The sequence below is a fragment of the Acomys russatus genome, chromosome 3 (genome assembly GCF_903995435.1).
Source record: "Acomys russatus chromosome 3, mAcoRus1.1, whole genome shotgun sequence".
Taxonomy (NCBI): Eukaryota; Metazoa; Chordata; class Mammalia; order Rodentia; family Muridae; genus Acomys; species Acomys russatus.
Genome location: NC_067139.1, coordinates 60,756,934 through 60,775,912, shown reverse-complemented (window position 1 = coordinate 60,775,912; position 18,979 = coordinate 60,756,934). Strand labels below are relative to the sequence as shown.

At 50.2% G+C, this 18,979-nt stretch overlaps 1 protein-coding gene across 1 annotated transcript in view; it reads right to left on the bottom strand.

The window, feature by feature from the left end:
- Galnt15 (polypeptide N-acetylgalactosaminyltransferase 15) overlaps positions 1-11,184 on the bottom strand; it is a 35,048-nt gene extending 23,864 nt beyond the window's left edge. Inside the window, exon 1 of the mRNA XM_051141736.1 lies at positions 10,447-11,184. Coding sequence (XP_050997693.1) covers positions 10,447-10,979 — 533 coding nt within the window. The 5' untranslated portion in view covers positions 10,980-11,184. The remainder of the gene's footprint in view (positions 1-10,446) is intronic.
- Between the last annotated feature and the right edge of the window lie 7,795 nt (positions 11,185-18,979).

Here is an 18,979-nt window from a genome sequence, read left to right as displayed (position 1 = left end):
CTGATTCTTTTGTTTGTTTCGAGACAGGGTTTCTCTGTGTAGCCCTGGCTATCCTGGAACTTGCTCTGTAGATCAGGCTGGCCTCAAACTCACTGAGATCCACCTGCCTCTGCCCCTTGAGTGCAGGGCTTACAGGTGCGCGCCACCACTGCTCAGCTGGTGTTCTTGATTCTTTAGGGTCCCTTCCCAGTAGGTGAACAATCAGAGGAGCTGGGGTTTCAAAGAAGGTTCTGCTTCCAAAATTTCTGAGTTTGATGACCAGGCATCAGTGTGACTGGGAGAAATGGTGAGCGGATGGATGGGTAGCATGAGTGGTGATACATACAGGCTGATGGGTGGTGATACACACAGGCTGATGGGTGGTGATACACACAGGCTGATGGGTGGTGATACACACAGGCTGATGGGTGGTGATACACACAGGCTGATGGGTGGTGATATATACAGGCTGATGAGTGGTGATACATACAGGCTGATGAGTGGTGATACATATAGGCTGATGGGTGGTGATATATACAGGCTGATGAGTGGTGATACACACAGGCTGATGGGTGGTGATACACACAGGCTGATGGGTGGTGATATATACAGGCTGATGAGTGGTGATACATACAGGCTGATGGGTGGTGATACATACAGGCTGATGGGTGGTGATACATACAGGCTGATGAGTGGTGATACACACAGGCTGATGGGTGGTGATACACACAGGCTGATGGGTGGTGATACATACAGGCTGATGGGTGGTGATACATACAGGCTGATGAGGGGTGATACATACAGGCTGATGAGTGGCGATACATACAGGCTGATGGGTGGTGATACATACAGGCTGATGGGTGGTGATACACACAGGCTGATGAGGGTTCTATAGGTTTGATGGGCAAGGGATTCAGGACCTCACGCTGCCACGAGGGTGGGTCTCCTGGAGCAGTGTGGAGAGGACCTACCTCCTCTCCCAGGAAGAAGCTCCCACAGCCTTCAAGATTCTCACAGTCCATATGGACCACCTCCTTGAGTAATAGGAAAGCAGAGCTGAAGACCACAATGGAATGCCTGGGTGTATCAGGGAGAAGCAACAGAGCTCCAAGTGGGCTCTGCCTATGGTGTGTGCACAGGCCCAGCATGTTCAACACAGCTCTTCAGTGCAGAATCAAATACTGGAGGTTAAGCACTGGCAAAGTCCTGGGGCTCAGAGCATGTTGTTTGGTTCTAGGAGGAGCAGGGGTTTATTAATTTGGCCAGAGGGTCTGGAGGAGGGGCCTGTGCATGATGCAGGCTGTACAGCTTCCAAACACTGTGGACGGAAGGCATGCTGTATATGAAGTTTGAATGGGTTTATGGGCCTCTGTGGTCCCAGAAATGCGGGCTCCATCAACTAGTGGGCAGTGAGAGGAGCCCTCACTGTGCCCATGGCTGGCAGGGTAGTAGGAAGAGTGTAACACACCCTGAAGCCAGCCGGACAACACTTCCACCCACCTTGCTCCAAGGCCCTTGGCTGAGGGCATCTTAGGGACTTTACTCCTGTACAGCAAGCAGAGAGGAAACCAAGAGTGGCCACTGGGTTCAAATCCTGGACCCATTCCTTCTGAGACTTGCACAGTGATATGAAATCTGTGACAACTACACTTTCTTCAATAGTTTCCTGGTCAGCTGTTTGTTTGTTTGTTTCTTTCTTTCTTTCTTTTTCTGAGACAGGGTTTCTCTGAGTAGCTTTGGCTGTCCTGGACTCGTTTTGTAGATGAGGCTGGCCTCGAACTCACAGTGATCTGCCTGCCTCAGCCTCCCAAGTGCTGGGATTAAAGGCATGCGCCACCATGCCCGGCTCAGCTGTTATTTTCAATAATTAACTCTCGTCACTTTTTACAATTCTTACAACTCATTGGTTTTTTCTGAGCACGCAGTGTACCTCAGCTTCCTCATCTGTGAAATGGGGCCATGGGAAGAGACCAATGAATAATGCATATAAATACTTAGTTCAGGGCTTTGCTTATAAGGGCTCAGAAAATGCTATCATTTCTTGCCAAGTCTCTCTCAGGTCTGGATAGAACACATGGCCACCACTGTGTGACATCTGAATTATCCAGTTGTTCTAACAGTCCTGGCATGAGAGGTCAACTTTGTCATGTGTGGACAATGTTCTGCCCTTAACATTTCTTTTACCCTCTAAGAGTTGGTGTCTGGCCAGGTGGTGGGGGAGCATGCCTTTAATCCTAGCACTTGGAAAGCAGAGGTGGGTGGATTTCTGTGACTTTGAGACCTCTGCAGAGAGAATTCCAGGACAGCCAAGTCTACACAGAGAAATCCCATCTTGGGGGTGGGGGAGGGAGGAGTTAGTGTCTTTATCCAACACTCTAGGCCCTGGAAGTGGAGGCTGACAACTGAGGGTTATACACTGCACTGTCTCTCAGAACTCCCCAGCAGGACTGAACTCCAGCTATGCCCACAGACAACCAACCACCTTGAAGACACAGCTTGCCCTAGCAGCATTCTCTGCTTGGCACCCCCTTCCCAGGCTCTGCCAGGGCTTCCCAAGACCCTCACCAAAACCACCCTTGTTTCAGGTCGGCTAAGACCATGGGGCTCACATCCAACCACAAAGAAAACAAACCCGTATGCATGAGCTGTACAGGTGCCCAAAGGACACTTGCAGGACATAGAGGCCTGAAGAATAGAGAGGATGGTTCGGACAGAATGGGCCAGGCGGGCCCTTCCCAGCAGGGGCTGTACCTCTGGTAGGGACCAGGCAGAGGAAGGGACTCAGACTGTACCTAGGGCTGAAGAAACATATTCCAAAACACAAATGTATCTATCTATATTTAAGTTACCATACAAAAAAAAATAATTTATAAAAGCAACAACAATGTTCTATTTTGTGATGTGTCTTTCCCAAGGCATTTCAAAGCGACTGAACTAGTAAAGCCAATGAGCAACAGATGACCCAGGCATGAGGCCCAAGCTCGTAGGTCACTTTGTCTTTTGAAACGTCTGTGCTGAATGTGACACGAGTCATTCTCACCATATCTGTGGCACAGCACAGTTTATCAGTGAGGGAGTAGGTGGTAAAGACCTTGTGATTGTATAGGTGACAGACAGGGCTTTCAGGCTGAGTCCTTGAAAGACCTGTGCTCTGTTGTTAAATGGTGGGGCTGCTTTGAGTTTCCACCCACTATCTGGCAAGTATCTCAAAGTGCTGGACATGGGACCCAAAGCCCACCCTGCCTACATAGCCTCACCTCCTGAGTGCAGCCACTGAGTGTAGGCAGAACATCCAGGAGAGCTAGCCCAGAGTACTCTGATGCTAGTGGGTGCCACAGCCAATGGGATCTGGTTAAAAGCACAGTCACACTGAGCATGTCTGCATGGGCCCTTGAACTCTTGCATTTTAAGCAAATTCCTGGGTGATGTGGAAGCCTGGGCCACAGCTGTCATTGCCAGTAGCAGGATAGTAGCAGGCAAAATGACAGGACAGCACAGAATGCCTGTTTCTGGGGGTGCCAGGAAGTCCAGAGCCTTGGCAATGGGTTGGGAGTCTCTCACATGTCCCTGCTCTCCAGTCTTGTCCATCCCTCATGCCCTCACTGTAGGCAGTCTAGGGCCAGCTCCTTAGGTACGGTGAGCATCTTTGCCTTTATATCTAAGAGGACCATGTGTATGTTCTTGACTCCTCACGTGTTAGAGTCACCCAAAAGGCAAGTTCCAGCCAGTCTGATTGTTATAGGAGACTCACCAGCTTCTCACACATTAAAAAAAATTTGTATGTCCTGATGAGGTCACTGGGTACCAGGGTCCGTACTGAAAGATGGTAGAGGTTGGGTCCAAGTCAGTGCTGTTTGTGTGCCTCGGTAACATTTTGTGGTTGCCTATTGTAGAGGCAGCTTTCAGATAATTGGAGGATAGACAGTGCAGCTACATCTGCCTATGAATTGGGGAGCTCCCTGATTACTGAGGGCAGAATTGTACGAGAAAACAGGGCACCCTAGTGAGTCACATTGCATGGCAGACTATGAGAGACGACTTTGCTACATTCGATTGTACCCACTGTGTGGGTGAGAACAGTCTGAGAGGTCTGAATGGAGTCAAGTTAAAAACTGAAGAGCTAAAACTGAGCTACGAGCCACTGAAACAACTCATTACTGAAGCGTCATCCCAATCACAATGATGACTCTGCCTTCCGAGCTGGCATGCCAGCAATGCCTCTGGTGCCGCAAGGCCCGCCAGGGAAACACTCACTAGCTGGTCCTGCCCACGACCATTGGGCAACTCACTCACCAGTGCCCAGGGGTGGTGGCAGTCCTCTGCTCTGGGCCCACCTGTCTTTTCAGCTAACTTACTCTGCAGCAGACTTTTGCAAGAGTGTATATGCCACAAGGAACATTTGAAGTAGAGATTTTTTTTTTAACCCCCACTGGTCTGCAGTGTTGAGATAATTGTAGGTGGAAATTAGGAAATGTTCAAAAGGACAAAAGTATTTGAGTAAGGCAGTTTGAGGTGTGGCTAAGCATTCTTATACCAATTGAACCTCTCACTTTGTCCTAGTTACAAAACAGTGGACTGAGCAAATATGGAACAAAATAGAACACAATAAAGTAAGATTGACCTACAGGACCAGGTCAGTGCCTGAGCATAGAAAGACCTGGACAGTCTGGTCTAACCAGAGTATATGCATGGCCAGCACCCAGAGGTGGCCTCTTCTTGCCTCACACCTCTCTACCCTAGGCCGTTACTATGACAACAGTAACTTCATCCATAGCAGTCCTCCATTTAACATCCTAAGAGGTTAAACTCAGATGCTTTGAGAGTGCACATTTACATATACTTTCATTGGCATTTTTTAAAAAGTTGCAGGCAAGCATAAGTAACTTAGAAAAGTGACCTCAAATCATGTGAATATATGTCAGAAAACGTTGTGAATTAAGTGTCTGCCTGCCTGCTTATTGACAGTGAAAAAACATTCTTAAAAAAGTGTGTGTGGGGCTGGAGAGATGGCTCAGAAGTTAAGAGCACTGACTGCTCTTCCAGAGGTCCTGAGTTCAATTCCCAGCAACCACATGGTGGCTCAAAACCATCTGTAATGTGATCCAAAGCACTCTTCTGGCCTGCAGGTATACATGCAAATAGAGTACTCATAAACATAAAAATAAATAAATATTTTTTTAAAAGTATGTGTGTGCGTGTGTCTGTGTGTCCATGTGTATATATATGTGCATGTGTATGTCTGTGTATCTGTGTCTGTGTGTGTCTCTGTGTATGTATGCCAGTGAATATGTGTGTGTGTGTAAGTATGGGTGTCTCTTTGTGTGTATCTGTGTGTGTGGGGGGTAATGTGTGAGTGTGTGAGAGTGCATGTGTGTGAGAATATGTATCTGTGTGTGTCTCTCTGTGTGAGTATGTGTATCTGTGTATGTGACTATGAGTGTGTGTGTGTGCCTATGGGGAGGCCTGCAGAGGCCAGAAGAGGGCATTGAATCCTCTGGAGCTGGGTTTACAGGCAACTGTGAACTACATGGCATGGGTGCTGGGAACCAGATGCAGCCTGTCTGAAGGGGCAATGTGGGCTGCAACAGCTGAGCTCTCTCTCCAGTTCCTTGTATCCCCACCCCCAGGACTGGGAATTGATTCTTGGACCTTGCATGGGTTAGGCAAGTGCCCTTCCACTGAGCTATGCCCCAAGCAGCAGACTTTCACAGGAGTGTACATGCTGCAGGAGCATTTGAAGTAGAGATCAACACTGGTCTGCACTGTTGATGCTGCAGGTCTGTGGACTCTGCTTGGGTGGGACCAGGTAACTAACACTGGTATAAATTCTCTCTCTTTGAAATTAAAGCAGACATCATGCAGGCTCTGCTCAGACCCCTAAAGCCATCTGGGATCATGGAAGCAGAGAGCAAGCCCTGCTCGTGCTGGTATCCTTATGTACTTTGGACCTATGGCTTATACTCAGCTGTTTCTGCCACAGCCCTGTGTGGTACAGGAGGTATCAGAGGAGACACTGTCCCCATGACTACACCACATGGGTCTCATGGGCTAGAAGCATGGTGTTTGTTACTTGCCTTCATGACATGGCCAGCTAGGGCCAGGTACAAAAATTCACTAACAATGTTGAGTTTTGCCTTTTTGTTTTTTTGTTCTTGTTTTTGTTTTTGAATGGGGAAGCTGACTCCTTGCCTTGTCCTATTTCTCTCCTCCCTCTGTTTCTCAGGGTGTGCTCTAGCTGATGCCATATTGGGCACAGCTCTGTTGTCTCTTACAAGAGAGGCAGAGTCATCAGGCTGCTCAGTGCCTGGCATGGCCCAAGCACCTCAGGGAACTGAATGGATCCTCTGAAATCAAAGTGCTTCCCTTCCCTGCTCTGATCCTGGCTCGGAAGAAGAGAGCCCCTCCCCCCTCTGCACTGGCTTTCAAGGCTGGGGACCACTAGTGCAGCTAAACCCTGGCTCTCGCCTGGCTGCCTGCTAGAGCCCCCTCACTCACATGGATCAAATATGAGGTGGGGCACGGAGTCCAAATGCCTGTGTTTTAATACGGTTGGTGAGCCGGCCTTGCACATACGTACTCAGGACTTGCTGGTGTAGCCCCAGGCTGCTGCAAGTTAGCGCTGCAGACCAGGCTTAGTGTGGCAGGCTGCAGCCCAGGCCTCCTGAGTGCTGCTTCGCCTGTTCGTCCATGGCTGCATGCTCACAGGCTGCATGTTGAAGTCTGAGGATCCCTGTTCTGGTCTAGGAAACTGATTTTGCCCAGGGTTTCCACAGCATTTCAGAGCACCTGTAGTGCCCAGGAGCACGTGGAGGATGCCTGAACCTCTCCTTCAACAAGCCTTCTGGGTGCTGGGATGATGCCATAAGTAGTAAATACTAAGCAGATGGGCACTTTGTAGGTTGCATCCGGCCTTCCAGCATCCCAGGATGAAACACGGAGCAGCTTTGTCTCCTCCCTCCTACTGAGAACACCATGGCAGGCATCCACCCACATGCTTTCAGGGGCATGGGAGGTGGCTGGCTTCAAAGCAAGCAAACTTTAAATGCTTGACACTGAGGTAATATCCCCAGGTCTGGTCTGGAAACTGGCACACTCAGAGTCTGTCATAATGGTTATGAGCTTGACGTTGGCGTCATACGGGCTGTTGGGTCACACGACACAAACCTGTTAACCTTTCTACATCTTGACTTTTCTCATTCATCAAATGAAATCTGCGGAACAGATCTGTGGAGCAGATTAAGGAAGCAAGAACCACTTACTTGGGTCTCTGGTGCATATTACACGCTCACTAGAGTTTTGCCTTTCTATCTGAAGACATTTGTTCTGAGACAGGATCTCACTGTGTAGCCCAGGATGTCCCCAAACTCACAATCCTTCTGCCCCAGCCTCCTTCACCAAGTGTTGGAGTCCCAGGCATGCACCATCATGTCTGGCTCCAGAGTCTGTCTTTTGGCTTTTTTCACTCTAGCATTTTTCTCTTTTAGTCCTTCATTATCGGCAATGTCCTTGAATGTCCCCTATGCAAACTGACCTCCAGCCGTGATCTAGGGGAGATCTGGGATCTAGCGAAGGGACTGACAAGAGCCAGGGTGGTGTGGGGTCTGGTGAAGGTCAGAAGAACATGTCTGGGTTAGGAGTTGAGGAGCTTGCAGGAAGCTGGGAGAGTAGAGGTGTGTGGGACAGAGGGCACCAGAGGCAGAGGTCTCTCAGCCCTGATAGGAAAGCTCAGGTCTCCACACAGCAGACAGATGGTCAATATGTGGCCTCTCTTGTCTTTCTGCCTAGTAGAAGAGGAGAGAGGAGAGCACTGCCACCTTGGTAGAGGACAGGGGCTGTGCCTGGCTTTGCAGGGCCTCTTGGGCATCCAAGAGCCTTCAGGAAGGCTGGGGAGGCTGGGCCTGGGAGTCTGATGGCAAGCTAAGGCTGCACCGACTGCACTCACTTGCAGGGGCCAGCAGAGGGCGCTGTCCACCTCTACATGGAACTGGTAACTGCAAGAACCCTGGGATGGAAAGCCCAATTCTATGCTTTCCTTGAGAAGAGGTTTCTTGCCTGCCAGAGACTTTTCAGCATTGAAACAGGGCAGGTCCCAGACAACTGAGACGCACTGGTTACTATGGAGGGAAGAAACAGTCAACGAAGTGGTCTGCCTAACATACACGCAAGTGTACAAGTTTGTTTACATCAAACACAACTGGTATATCTGTGTTCCTTTGTACCGCCCACTCACCTTGCACACATGCACATCACACCACAAGTACAACAAATGAAACACACTTGCACACAAGCACATGATCGCTGCAAGAAACATCTACAACTACACATGTATCACACACATGCCCCATACAACATGGAAAATAAACACGTGTGCACATCACGTCAAACACACACCATACACATTCTATTCATGCATGCCATACACAGTACATCTAAACCTATGCGCAGCACTCATACCACAAAATGCACCCACCTTGTATTGCACACACAACACACCCATGTGTGTGTCTTACATACAGTGCACATGTAACACATACAATACTTACAACACAATATATATATGTATATATATATATGCACTTTTACTATATGGGCAAAGCACATAATCCATACGAAACAGTCAGAGCACATTACACATACACACAAACACATACAAGACAAACATACACAGTTCTATATAATACATGTCCCATTGCACAGTAGATACACAAAATATATATACACCCACAACATGCACACACACATAACACCATGCCAATCACACCCGTGCCCATCATTACCACACACACAACCTGCCTATAGCAAACCTCAAACTACTATACACATGCACTACATCTGTTTAATATACACAGCGTAATGTGCACTCCACACACAGTGCATGCACAGTGCATGCTTGTGCACATATGCAATTCACCCACAAGCGTGCATAGGTAGAGTGCTCCAGAAACAGAATCACACACACATCCCCAAAACCAGGGCCAATGCTTCTTGTTTACAGAATGGAGGTGCTCACTCTTGCTCTCAGCCAATGAGAAAATGGTTGGGAAGAACTGAGAAGTTGTTCCTTCAACCAGCAGCCATTTCTGTACAGGATGGTTGTGCTGGATGCTGGGATGTACAGTGCGCAACCGGTCTTGACCTTCTGCCGGGGAAGCAGGCACTGCACGGATGAACACACCGATGGCCATTTAGCGCCTGCTCTACGAGGTGCTGTGAGTTCAGAGGGAGTCTGAAACTGGAGTGGGGTAGGAGGACCTGGGCAGAACTTTTAAAGCCAAGGTATGGAGTCAGCGTAGCAAAGCTGGGACTATGGGCAGGTGAGTCTCCAGGACAAACAACCTCAGGAGCTCTGTGCTCCCCAGTGATCTCCTCACCCATGCATGTGAGTGGCTGAGCAGCCAGGCTGAGAGGGATCAGGGGTCCAAAGAGTCATAGCCCTGCTACCAGCCATGTGTCCTTTGGCTACTAGGGGTAGAAGATGCGTTTGCTTTCCAGAAAGTTCCATGAGTTGTGGGAAGAGCCATGGCTTCTAGGGCAAGGCGCTAGACTGCTCTAGCTATCTAGCCACATTGCTTCTGGATTTGGATTTAGACAGCAATCTCTTGGCTGTTGCTGTGGTTGTCCATGGTGGGAGGGGACCAGGGACTAGAGAAGGAGCCACCATCTCCCTGGCACAGATCTGCATGTCACATACACCTCCCAGCTTGCCTCCTGGGGTGGAGCACCACCCTGCAGGCTGAGTTGTATAGTCAGTGCAGTACGAACTCCCGGGCATTGGAACTGGTCCTTTATTATTAGGGACTGAGGATGGTGGCAGAAAGTGGTGCTTCAGACCCAACTAGCGCTTAGATGCCTCAATTCAAATTCCTACTTTGACACTTATTAGCTGTGTCACAGTGGACAAGCCACAGGGCCTCTCTGTGCCTTTCAACAGTATAAACCAGGCATGAGGCTAAGACAGCATATATGCAAGAGGACTTTCTAGCGCTTTCCTCTAGGTTGTATGAGGAAAGTCCTTAGACTAAAACCAGGCACATGGCAAGAAGTACATAAGCATTTCTTGCAAATTTTGCAGCCGCTTTCCTTGAACCCAGATAAAGGTAAACACTAATAATAAACAAATGTGAGAAATGCATTGGAGTTAGCCTGAGGGACATAAGGTGTCTTGAAGACCTTCTGCTCCCATCTCCCTATTAAAGCTGTGTGACGTAGTTGGATTAGCAGTAGGACTAGAACCCAGGACCGGGAAGAGAATGAACAGGTGAGATCTTCTCTCCCGTGGGACTGTTAAGTGGCAGACTCATGGACTAAGCAGGTCTGAGATGTGATTTGAGAATGGCCCCGGGGACCACATCTCAAGGAGCACTGTCCCAAGGGTAGGAGAGGAAGACTACAGAGAGTCAGCCCCTGGGCCTTTGCTGTCACTGAATCACACACTTAGTCCACAGAAGGGAACGCAGGGCTACTTACAGTGGGTGCCGCACCTCAGGCAGGACTCTCCTCAGGGGCAGGCGGGCACTGAGCGCCCTGTTGAGGCCATCTGCATCCAAGCCGAGTGGGGCCAGCCCCTCTTCTGATTCCTCCCCATCTTCCTCAGTCCTCCAATCCCTCTCAGGGGCTCCCTCATCCCGCCTCCTGCTCAAGGGTTTGATGAACTGGTAGCTGCGGTGTCTCCTGCCCTGGCTCTGATTCCTCCTAGCTCTGGGGGAGGCCACAGCCACCAACAATTGATCCTCCTGCAGGGAAATGAAAGGTGGCAGACCGTCCAAGAAACTGTACTCCTCACCCTCATCCTCCAGGACCCACTCCTGAGAGTCCCCGAAGTCCATGTGGTACCCAGTGTCAGGACTATGTTTGCTGGTCCTGGCTGTGACAGCCTGGTGCGGGGTGGGCGGGGGAGGGGGCAGCAGAGTCACCATCATTAGGATACATCCCAGCGTCAGGAAAAGCAGGAGGAACTGAAGCCTGCACCGTCCGTTCCTGGGTCGCTTCCTCAGGAGCATGTCGCAGCAGCCACTCGCCCGAAGAAGCAACAGGTCCCGATCAAGTTTGCTTCCTCCTTAAACGTTCCAGCTACCTTCAAGCTTGTAATTGAACCTGGGCTGTTCATTCCAGCTGAAAGGCCTTTTGCCAGTCACCTGCTCCTTCTATGCCACCTGGCACTTGCTAACAGTGCTTGGAAAGACCCACTGCCCCTTGGGATCGGAAAGCCACAGGAGCCTGGGGTCCCCGTGGCGCCTCCCTTGAGTGGGTTTTGTTAGTTGTCTTCTGGAAAGGGTCTCCGGTCCTGCTCTTTGCTTCCTTCCCTCTCACCCCGCTCTTGTCCGTTCTGTTCTGGTGCTTAGTCCCATCTTTCTTCCCCTTCTGCATGAATGGTCGGGTTCTACAGGACGTCTGGGGCGAGCTGCTGCTGGGGGGTGGGGGTTCAGTCAAGCCGAGATGACAGACATCGTCCTTTGGATGCCTTGAGTCAGGTCAGATCAACAGATGTAAAGCCGGCAGGCACTGCCCAGTTTCCTTTCACACAGCCCCAGCTCTGTGCGAACCCTCTGCCAGACACGACAGGAGCCAAGCACGCATCTCACTCTTGGTCCTAATGCCCTCACTGTTCCAGGCTTTGCACAACCACACAGTGTCACCCCCGGAGCCAGTTCAAAACAACAGCCTCCCAGGAGTTCAGACTTGAACTTCATTCCTAGGGAGGCATCTTCTCCCCACACAGAGGATCAGGAAGGAGAATTCCCTCCTGGGTCAGACAAGCGGCCAAGGTGACGCAGATGCCAGGAGCCAGCTGTCTGTCAGCACCTTCAATCTCCCAAGGCAGTCTGCCCTGCTCTGGCTCTGCTCCTTGCTGGGGCCCACTAGCCTTTCCTTTCTAAAAGTGAGGGGCTGGGGGAGCCCTTGTAAGTCTGGCCACCTGTCTCCCACAGAAGCACCTGCAGGTAAATGGAGGAGAGGCATGCTTCAAACTCTTCCAAAGTCTCCAGACTCCATTCAGCGCCGTGTGCCCCAGACTGTCCCCTGGATCAGGAGTGCCACAGAGAATAAAGTCAAGCCGGGACCTCATGGTGCTTACACGACAGTGAAGGAGATGGGGAGGTGGTCCTTGAGCATATGCAGAGGGTCGGAACACATCCAGGGTCAAGGGGAACCGTGAAGCAGAGAGGGGAACTGCAGGACATGGGTTGGGAGCTAACAAGCAAACTTCAAGGACACTGCATTTTCCCTAGAAGAGCCAGCATCTGTGTAAGGAGGAGACCAGGCAGAAGGAATAACACAGGCGAGGTTCCGAAAGGAATAGGCCCGGTGGGTGGGTGGGGCAGCAAAGAGCCGATGTGGCCAGAACCGAGCAGGCTCAGAGCACCGTGATGGAGCCACGAGGGGAGAAGAAGTAAGGCGGGAGGCACGGCCTGGTTGGTGCTGAAGCAGTGGGAGAGGGAGAGCCCACCGGGAGGCAGAGCATGATGGGAGGTGGGATAAGGAGAAGTAAGGCATGCTGGGAGATGGAGCAGGATGGGAAGTGTGGCACAATGGGAAATGGAGCATAACTGGAGGTGAAGCATGATGGGAGACAGCACGCGACAGGAGGTGAAGGATGATGGGAGACGGCACGTGACAGGAGGTGAAGCATGATGGGAGACAGCACATGGCAGGAGGTGATGCATGATGGGAGATGGTACAAGACAGGAGGTGAAGCATGATGGGAGACAGCACGCAACAGGAAGTGAAGCATGATGGGAGGTGGAGTGCAGTCAGAGTTGAGGCAACAGGAGCACAGAGCAAGAGCAACATAAAATGGGAGATGGAACGTGCTTGTGTGACACCTGTCTTACCCCAGAAGAGGAACCCACAGCAGACCATAGTAATGGTCACGCCAAAGTCCAGTTTGGTGGGTCAATGAGTTTTTATTGGGATTACTATCAGGACGGTAGGTCAAGGATTGCAGGAGGGGGGATGATGCAGAAAAACAACTGCACCCCTGAAAAGCCCACCCCAACATAGGTGATGGCTCATGAAAGCTACAACTTGCAGGCAGCTGTCAGGTCTGACAGATCTCTGCAGCTCTGGGATCTGCCTTCTTCTCAAGGTGAGGCAGAGGGGCCTCTGAGACTCTTCCGGTTTCCACTTTCCCAGACATATGATCTTTTGCCTACCTCCTCCCCTGGAGAATGTTCCAGTCGTTAATGAGAAGTGGACATGGCGGCACGCAAAGAGCCATGGGAGTTGACGCACCAAGGAGGTAAAGCAGGGTGGAAAGAGTGACGGGAGGCGAGTCATTGTAGATGACAGTGTAGAGACAGGGCACGATGAAGGACATCTCAACATGGCAGGAGAGGGACCTCGGCTTTTCCTCTAAGTGGGATGAGAACCTTTGGAGACCTGTGGGCAGAAGAGGGACCTCTGACTTGTGTTTTAACTGAATTCCTCTGCCCATTGGCTTGAGACTACAAGGGGCAGGCGCAAAGAAACTGATCATTGGTGAAACTCAAAGTGACACCAGCAGAAATCGTCATCTCATCAGAGGTGACAAGAACTGAGTGGCATCGGATGGGTCTTAAGCTCATAAAAGCTGGTCTGTGTGAGAGAGAAGAGTCACGGACGGGTTCTACGAGAAGTCCTAAGCCCGAAGTTGCCATCACTTGAGTGAGGAGGGCAGGGAGCAGATGGAAGGAGGTAAATAGCAATAGCTTACCCGGGCACATGTGACATTGGCTGTGGGCTATATACCCACTCAGTTTCCTGGATGGTAGCAGAGAGGCCTGGCTTGCTGCTGTGATGCTGCACACCCAGCCAGGTGTGCAGGTGACTGAGTCTGAGATCTGAGGTCACCGAGAGCATGTGCGGACAACATGGAGAAAGGATTGCTCCTGTCTCATTTCTATTCCTGTAACAAAATAGGTTGGTAGCTGAGGGGAGAAAGGAGTTGTTGTTGTTGTACAGTTTTAGGTTACAGTCCCCAATGGAAGTCAGGGCAAGAACTTCAAATAGTCCCATCACATCCACAGTCAAGAAGAGGGAAGTGAATACACACGTGCTCGCTTGCCTGTGCTAAGTTAGGTTTCTTCACACTTACAAAGTTCAGCACCCCCTGACTAGGGAATAGTGCTGCCCACAGTGGGCTGGGGCTTCCAACATCAATTAATTAAGACGGTCTCCCACAGACATGTCCCCAGGACAACTCAACATAGACAGTCTCTCACTAAGATTCTCTCTTCAGATGAGTCCAGGTTAGGTCACGATGACAATTAATGTCAGCCACCACAGGGATGGAGAACACTGAGAGATCTTGGGCTCTGGCTCCAATGTTTGGTGATGGGTAGCAGACCACTGCTGTGAACTGCACATCTTCTGGTGGGTGTAGGAGTCATGTGGGTAAAATTGCTGCTGGGGAATCCCTGATATGAATTTGATCATTGTTTTCTGTTTTGATTTTGATCTTAGAATGTGAGCTTTAAATTTTCATGTAGAAATGTTTCTACTTTTGACTCAGTTGCATTCTCTCCCCCCCCCCATCTCTTTCCTCATTCCTTCTCTCTGACACAATAGGATATATGTAGATGTTTCCTCAATAGCATAGTGCTGACCCAGTGCCCAGACTTCAGAATGTGTGGTGTGATTTTGGTCTCCATGTGTCAGAGTTGGGTTGGGGTGGTGATGTCTTTCAAGTTCAAGAGGTCAGGACCCTGGGGCACGTAATACAGAATTTCTGAGACACGTTGAAGTCCACAAGGGTGTTGCAACCAAAGGTTTCAAAGCAGAAAGGTCAGAGGGCAGCATCGCCATGTTTTGGGACAGTGCTTTCAACCACCACCCCTCTCCGGCAATGCTCACATCAAACTCATTAAAATTCTCAGCTGAGGGCAAATCTGCCTCCTTAGCCAAACTGCTACATTGGGCTCTTTCTTCAGAAACCCACCTGTGTGGCTCACCATTTCACCTCCATGTTTCCTGTTACTGAGATACCACAGTTTCCCAGAACCCTCCTTTCTGCATCCAGAGCCCATCTGCCCATGCATGGAATTCTCCAGCCTCCTTCCTGCTCTCTTTGGCGATGTACAACTTAAATAGTCAGGCCTTTGGAATGTCTGGTGTTTTCACCACCTGCATACAATATATGCTCATCAAAACCAGCAGTTGGTTTGTTATCGGCTGTTTTTCTGGTGACCAAACCTACATTCATATAGAAAAACTGGTCTTCCACCTGCATGGTGGGCTCCTGAGAAGGACAAATGAGTTACAGTGGAGATACCTACAAGGCCAAGGTAGCGCCCCATAAAAGTAGACTAAATTCACATTAACTCCAGTTGCCTCTGGCAGTTGGAACAGGCATCCTGGAGAAGGTGAGACACATGGCCATGGAGCTAGTCAGAGGCCCACGATTGCTGGAGGAGAGTGCTGGAAGAACATCCTGGAAGACAGAGCAACCTCAGCCCTGCCAGCCAGTGCTTCCTGCCAGTGAGCCAGATCGGCAACACACATGAGCTACAACGGCCATCACCTCCTCTGCCCGCCTGCTTCTGAGCACCTCCTGCATCTGACCTCAAAGGCTGGCAGAGCTCTCTTACCCCTAGCATGCCTGTGTGTCTGCATTTTGACTCATCCTAAGACAAGCATGGTGCAATCTATAGCTTAGAACCCAAAGTTGACTGCCATCCCCAGTGCAGCTTTCCTCAGCGAGGTTTGCAGCCACCTGACCAGTATGACAGTTTGGGCTTGCCCGTACAAGAATCACCTAGCCCTTTGCAGTGAGTTCCTGGAAGCCAGGATTCCTGGCACAAAGTTGCCTTGAACTTGGCTCTGTGGTTGAGGGTGACATTTGGATCTCAGGCATGAAGCACCATGCAGTCCTGGTGGTGGAACTTAGGGCATGTTAAATAATCGCTCTACCAACTGAGCTACATCCGCGGACCCTGGGCTGCATTGTTTCTGTTTTGTTTGTTTGCTTGCTTGCTTGTTTCCTTGTGTCTTCTGAGATAGTGTCTTGCTATGTAAACTAAGTTGATCTCAAACTTGGTCCTCCTGGCTCTGTCTGCTGTGAGCTGGGTCAAGGGTGCACCCTACTGTACCCACATGCAGCCTCTGCTTTTAGCTTTATTTGACAACTCAGAAGTCTCTGGGCAGTCCTTTTGTGCTGGCTGGTTTTATGTCAAGTTAACACAAGCTAGAGTCATCAAAGAAATGAGAATTTCAGCTTCCTCGGCTGTAGGCATTTTCTCGATTAGTGATTAATAGGGGAGGGCCATGCCACTGTGGGTGGTGCCATCCCTGGGCTGGTGGTCCTGGGTTCTATAAGAAAGCAGGCTGAGCAAGCCAAGAGGAGCAAACTGGTAAGCAGCACCCTCTATGGCCTCTGCCTCAGCTCCTGCCTCCAGGTTCCTGCCTGTTTAGGTTCCTGTCCTGACTTCCTTTGATGATGCACAGTGCTGTGGAAGTGTAAGCTGAATAAACCCTTTCCTTCCCAACTTACTTTTGGTCATGGTGTTTCATCGCAGCAATGGGAACTCTAACTAAGACAGCTTTCAAGTATCAGAAACTGTGAAATCGGTCCTCACTCCACACCCAAAGGAAAAAAGTAAGAAAACATTCTTGAAACTCTGCCTGGCTGATTACAGAGTTGGCCCACTGCGCATGGGTCTTGGTGCTCTGTGGCTGCTGTATTGGTACAGGAAGGTCTGTTTATGATTTGTCATTGTTGTGACAAATCCAACAAACCCAACAAAAGCTACTTAGGGAAGGAGGGATTGTTGTGGCTCACAGTTTGAGGATGCAGTCCATTACAATCCGGAAGGTGGCAGAAGTGGGAGGCCGCTGGCCACTCTGCACCCAGGCTCAGGAAGCAGAGAGGTCAGTTTGGTGCTCTGCTCAGGTCCTCCTCCTACTTTGGTCTGAGACCCTACCCCATGGAACGGTGCTGCCTACTCAACCTAAACGCCCCCTAGTGGAGTTTTGTCTTCTGGGTGATTCTAGGTCCTATCACGTTTACACTCAACATTAACTATCATGACGGTATAGGGAGTGGGTATCCCAGACCCAGCAACTTCCATACAAACCAGTCCATAGGTGTGCGGGGAAACCAGAGCAGACGTGTGCGGGAAATAAAAACTAGTTGATTTCTTAAAACCACTCCCTCCTTGTGATGCTACACTGTTTGGTTCTGGGGTTGCAGGCAGCTGGGTTGTCTATTGGTTACAAATGATTATTGTATCAGGTGCTTGAGAGTCAGACCTAGGGTAGAAAGCAAGCTGGTTGTGTGAGATTCCTCAGCCCTAAGTTGCTGCTCTAAATGGCTCTCCCACCCACCCTGTGGTCCCTGCATAGACCCACCAACCTAATTCCTTGACCCCAAATGGCCTCGGCTTCTGTCACCACCGAGACTGTTTTCTTGGCTGGGCCGTGGAAGGCTCTGAGCTCATTACTTACACCACCTCAGAAAGCCTCACCTCCCACTGCTGAAAGGCTGGCTGAGAGTGGGAGTCAGCAGGGAGTGTGTGTGTGTGTGTGTGTGTGTGTGTGTGTGTGTGTGTGTGTGTGTGTGTGTGTAACGAACTCCAGCCAAACTAGAATCCTAAACACCAAACAAACAGCCCCATGCTTGCAGCTTCTGACTTCTTAGAAGCACGGCTGGGCCTGAGCTCCTCCGTTGTCAGCTGCCATCTGGGGCCCACAGGCAGAGAATCTGAGAATCCAAGTTGATGGGAAGGAAACGAATTTGTGAGCTCTCGAAGCTTAGTGCCCCTCTGGGGGAGGGGTGAGAGAAGAGACTGCCCTTCCTGTCCTCCTCACCCTTTCACCTGTGCCATTCACACAGTGTTCTCTCGAAATACCTGGAGTGGGGGTGGGGGGCAATTTCAGGCTCAACAAGGCAGGGCACCCTCCCTCCCACCCCTGGATGGTGGATGGACTGGGCCATCTCCTGGTATGTCATTTGCAATGTGTCCCCCCTTTGCAAGGTCAGGCTGTCTCTGAAAAAAAAGCCTTAGAAAGCGCTCTCTTCAAAAGCTTTTTGAAGAGCTTTCCTGATGGAAAAGGAAAGTTTTGGGTTTTTTTCTTGGTTCCGGAGAGAGTATACAAGTGGGAGGTGATGCTGGTGACGGGGGGGGGGGGGGGGGGGGTGTCGGCTAATAAGCTCGGCCAAGGCAGGAGGGGAGGGGTTCTTTGACTACAGAGGAGACAGAAGGGCTGTGCGGAGAACTCCGTTTGCCTCTGAGAGCCCCAGATTGTATACAGATGATGGGTCCCGATGGGTGACACACAGAGGCATTGTGGGAACATCTTGAACACAATGAATGAGTTGGGGACGCATGGGGGCTGGAGACAGTCTCTGGGGAAATTGACATGGAATGCTAGATGATTGCAACGGATTCTGTCTTGGTTGGCAGCGCTGTGAGGACTGGCTCCTAGTCTAAATGCTGTGTGATCCTGGACAAGCCTCTGAATCTTTTATTCACAAGAGAAATCGCTCAGCACTGATGCCATGCACAGTGCTTGAACTATTAGAGATTTTGCTTGAGAAATTACATTTTATTCTCTCTCTCTCTCTCTCTCTCTCTCTCTCTCTCTCTCTCTCTCTCTCTCTCTCTCTCTCACACACACACACACACACACACACACACACACACACACACAGATTTTGTCCTGGGGATTGAACTTGGATTGCCAGACTTGGTACCAAGTCATTTGCTGCGCCATCTCAACAGCCCGTGCCTGAGCAGCTCATACAGAACTCCTAAATTAGGCAGCTGGAAACCAGCGAGAAGAATTTGCTCATCTGTATTAGTTACTGTCTCATTATTGTTATTGTAACAAATACCCAAGGAAACAGACTGAGGAAGGAAGGGTGCCTTTGGGGCTATAGTTTGAGGATGCCAGTGTGCCAGTCTTCTAAGAGCAGAAAGTCATGCAGACAGGAGCTTGAGGCGGTTGATCGTGTTACATCTGCACTCAGGAGGCAGAGAGAGATGGATGCTGGTGGTTAGATTCCTAGGGGATCCCAGCTGTGGAA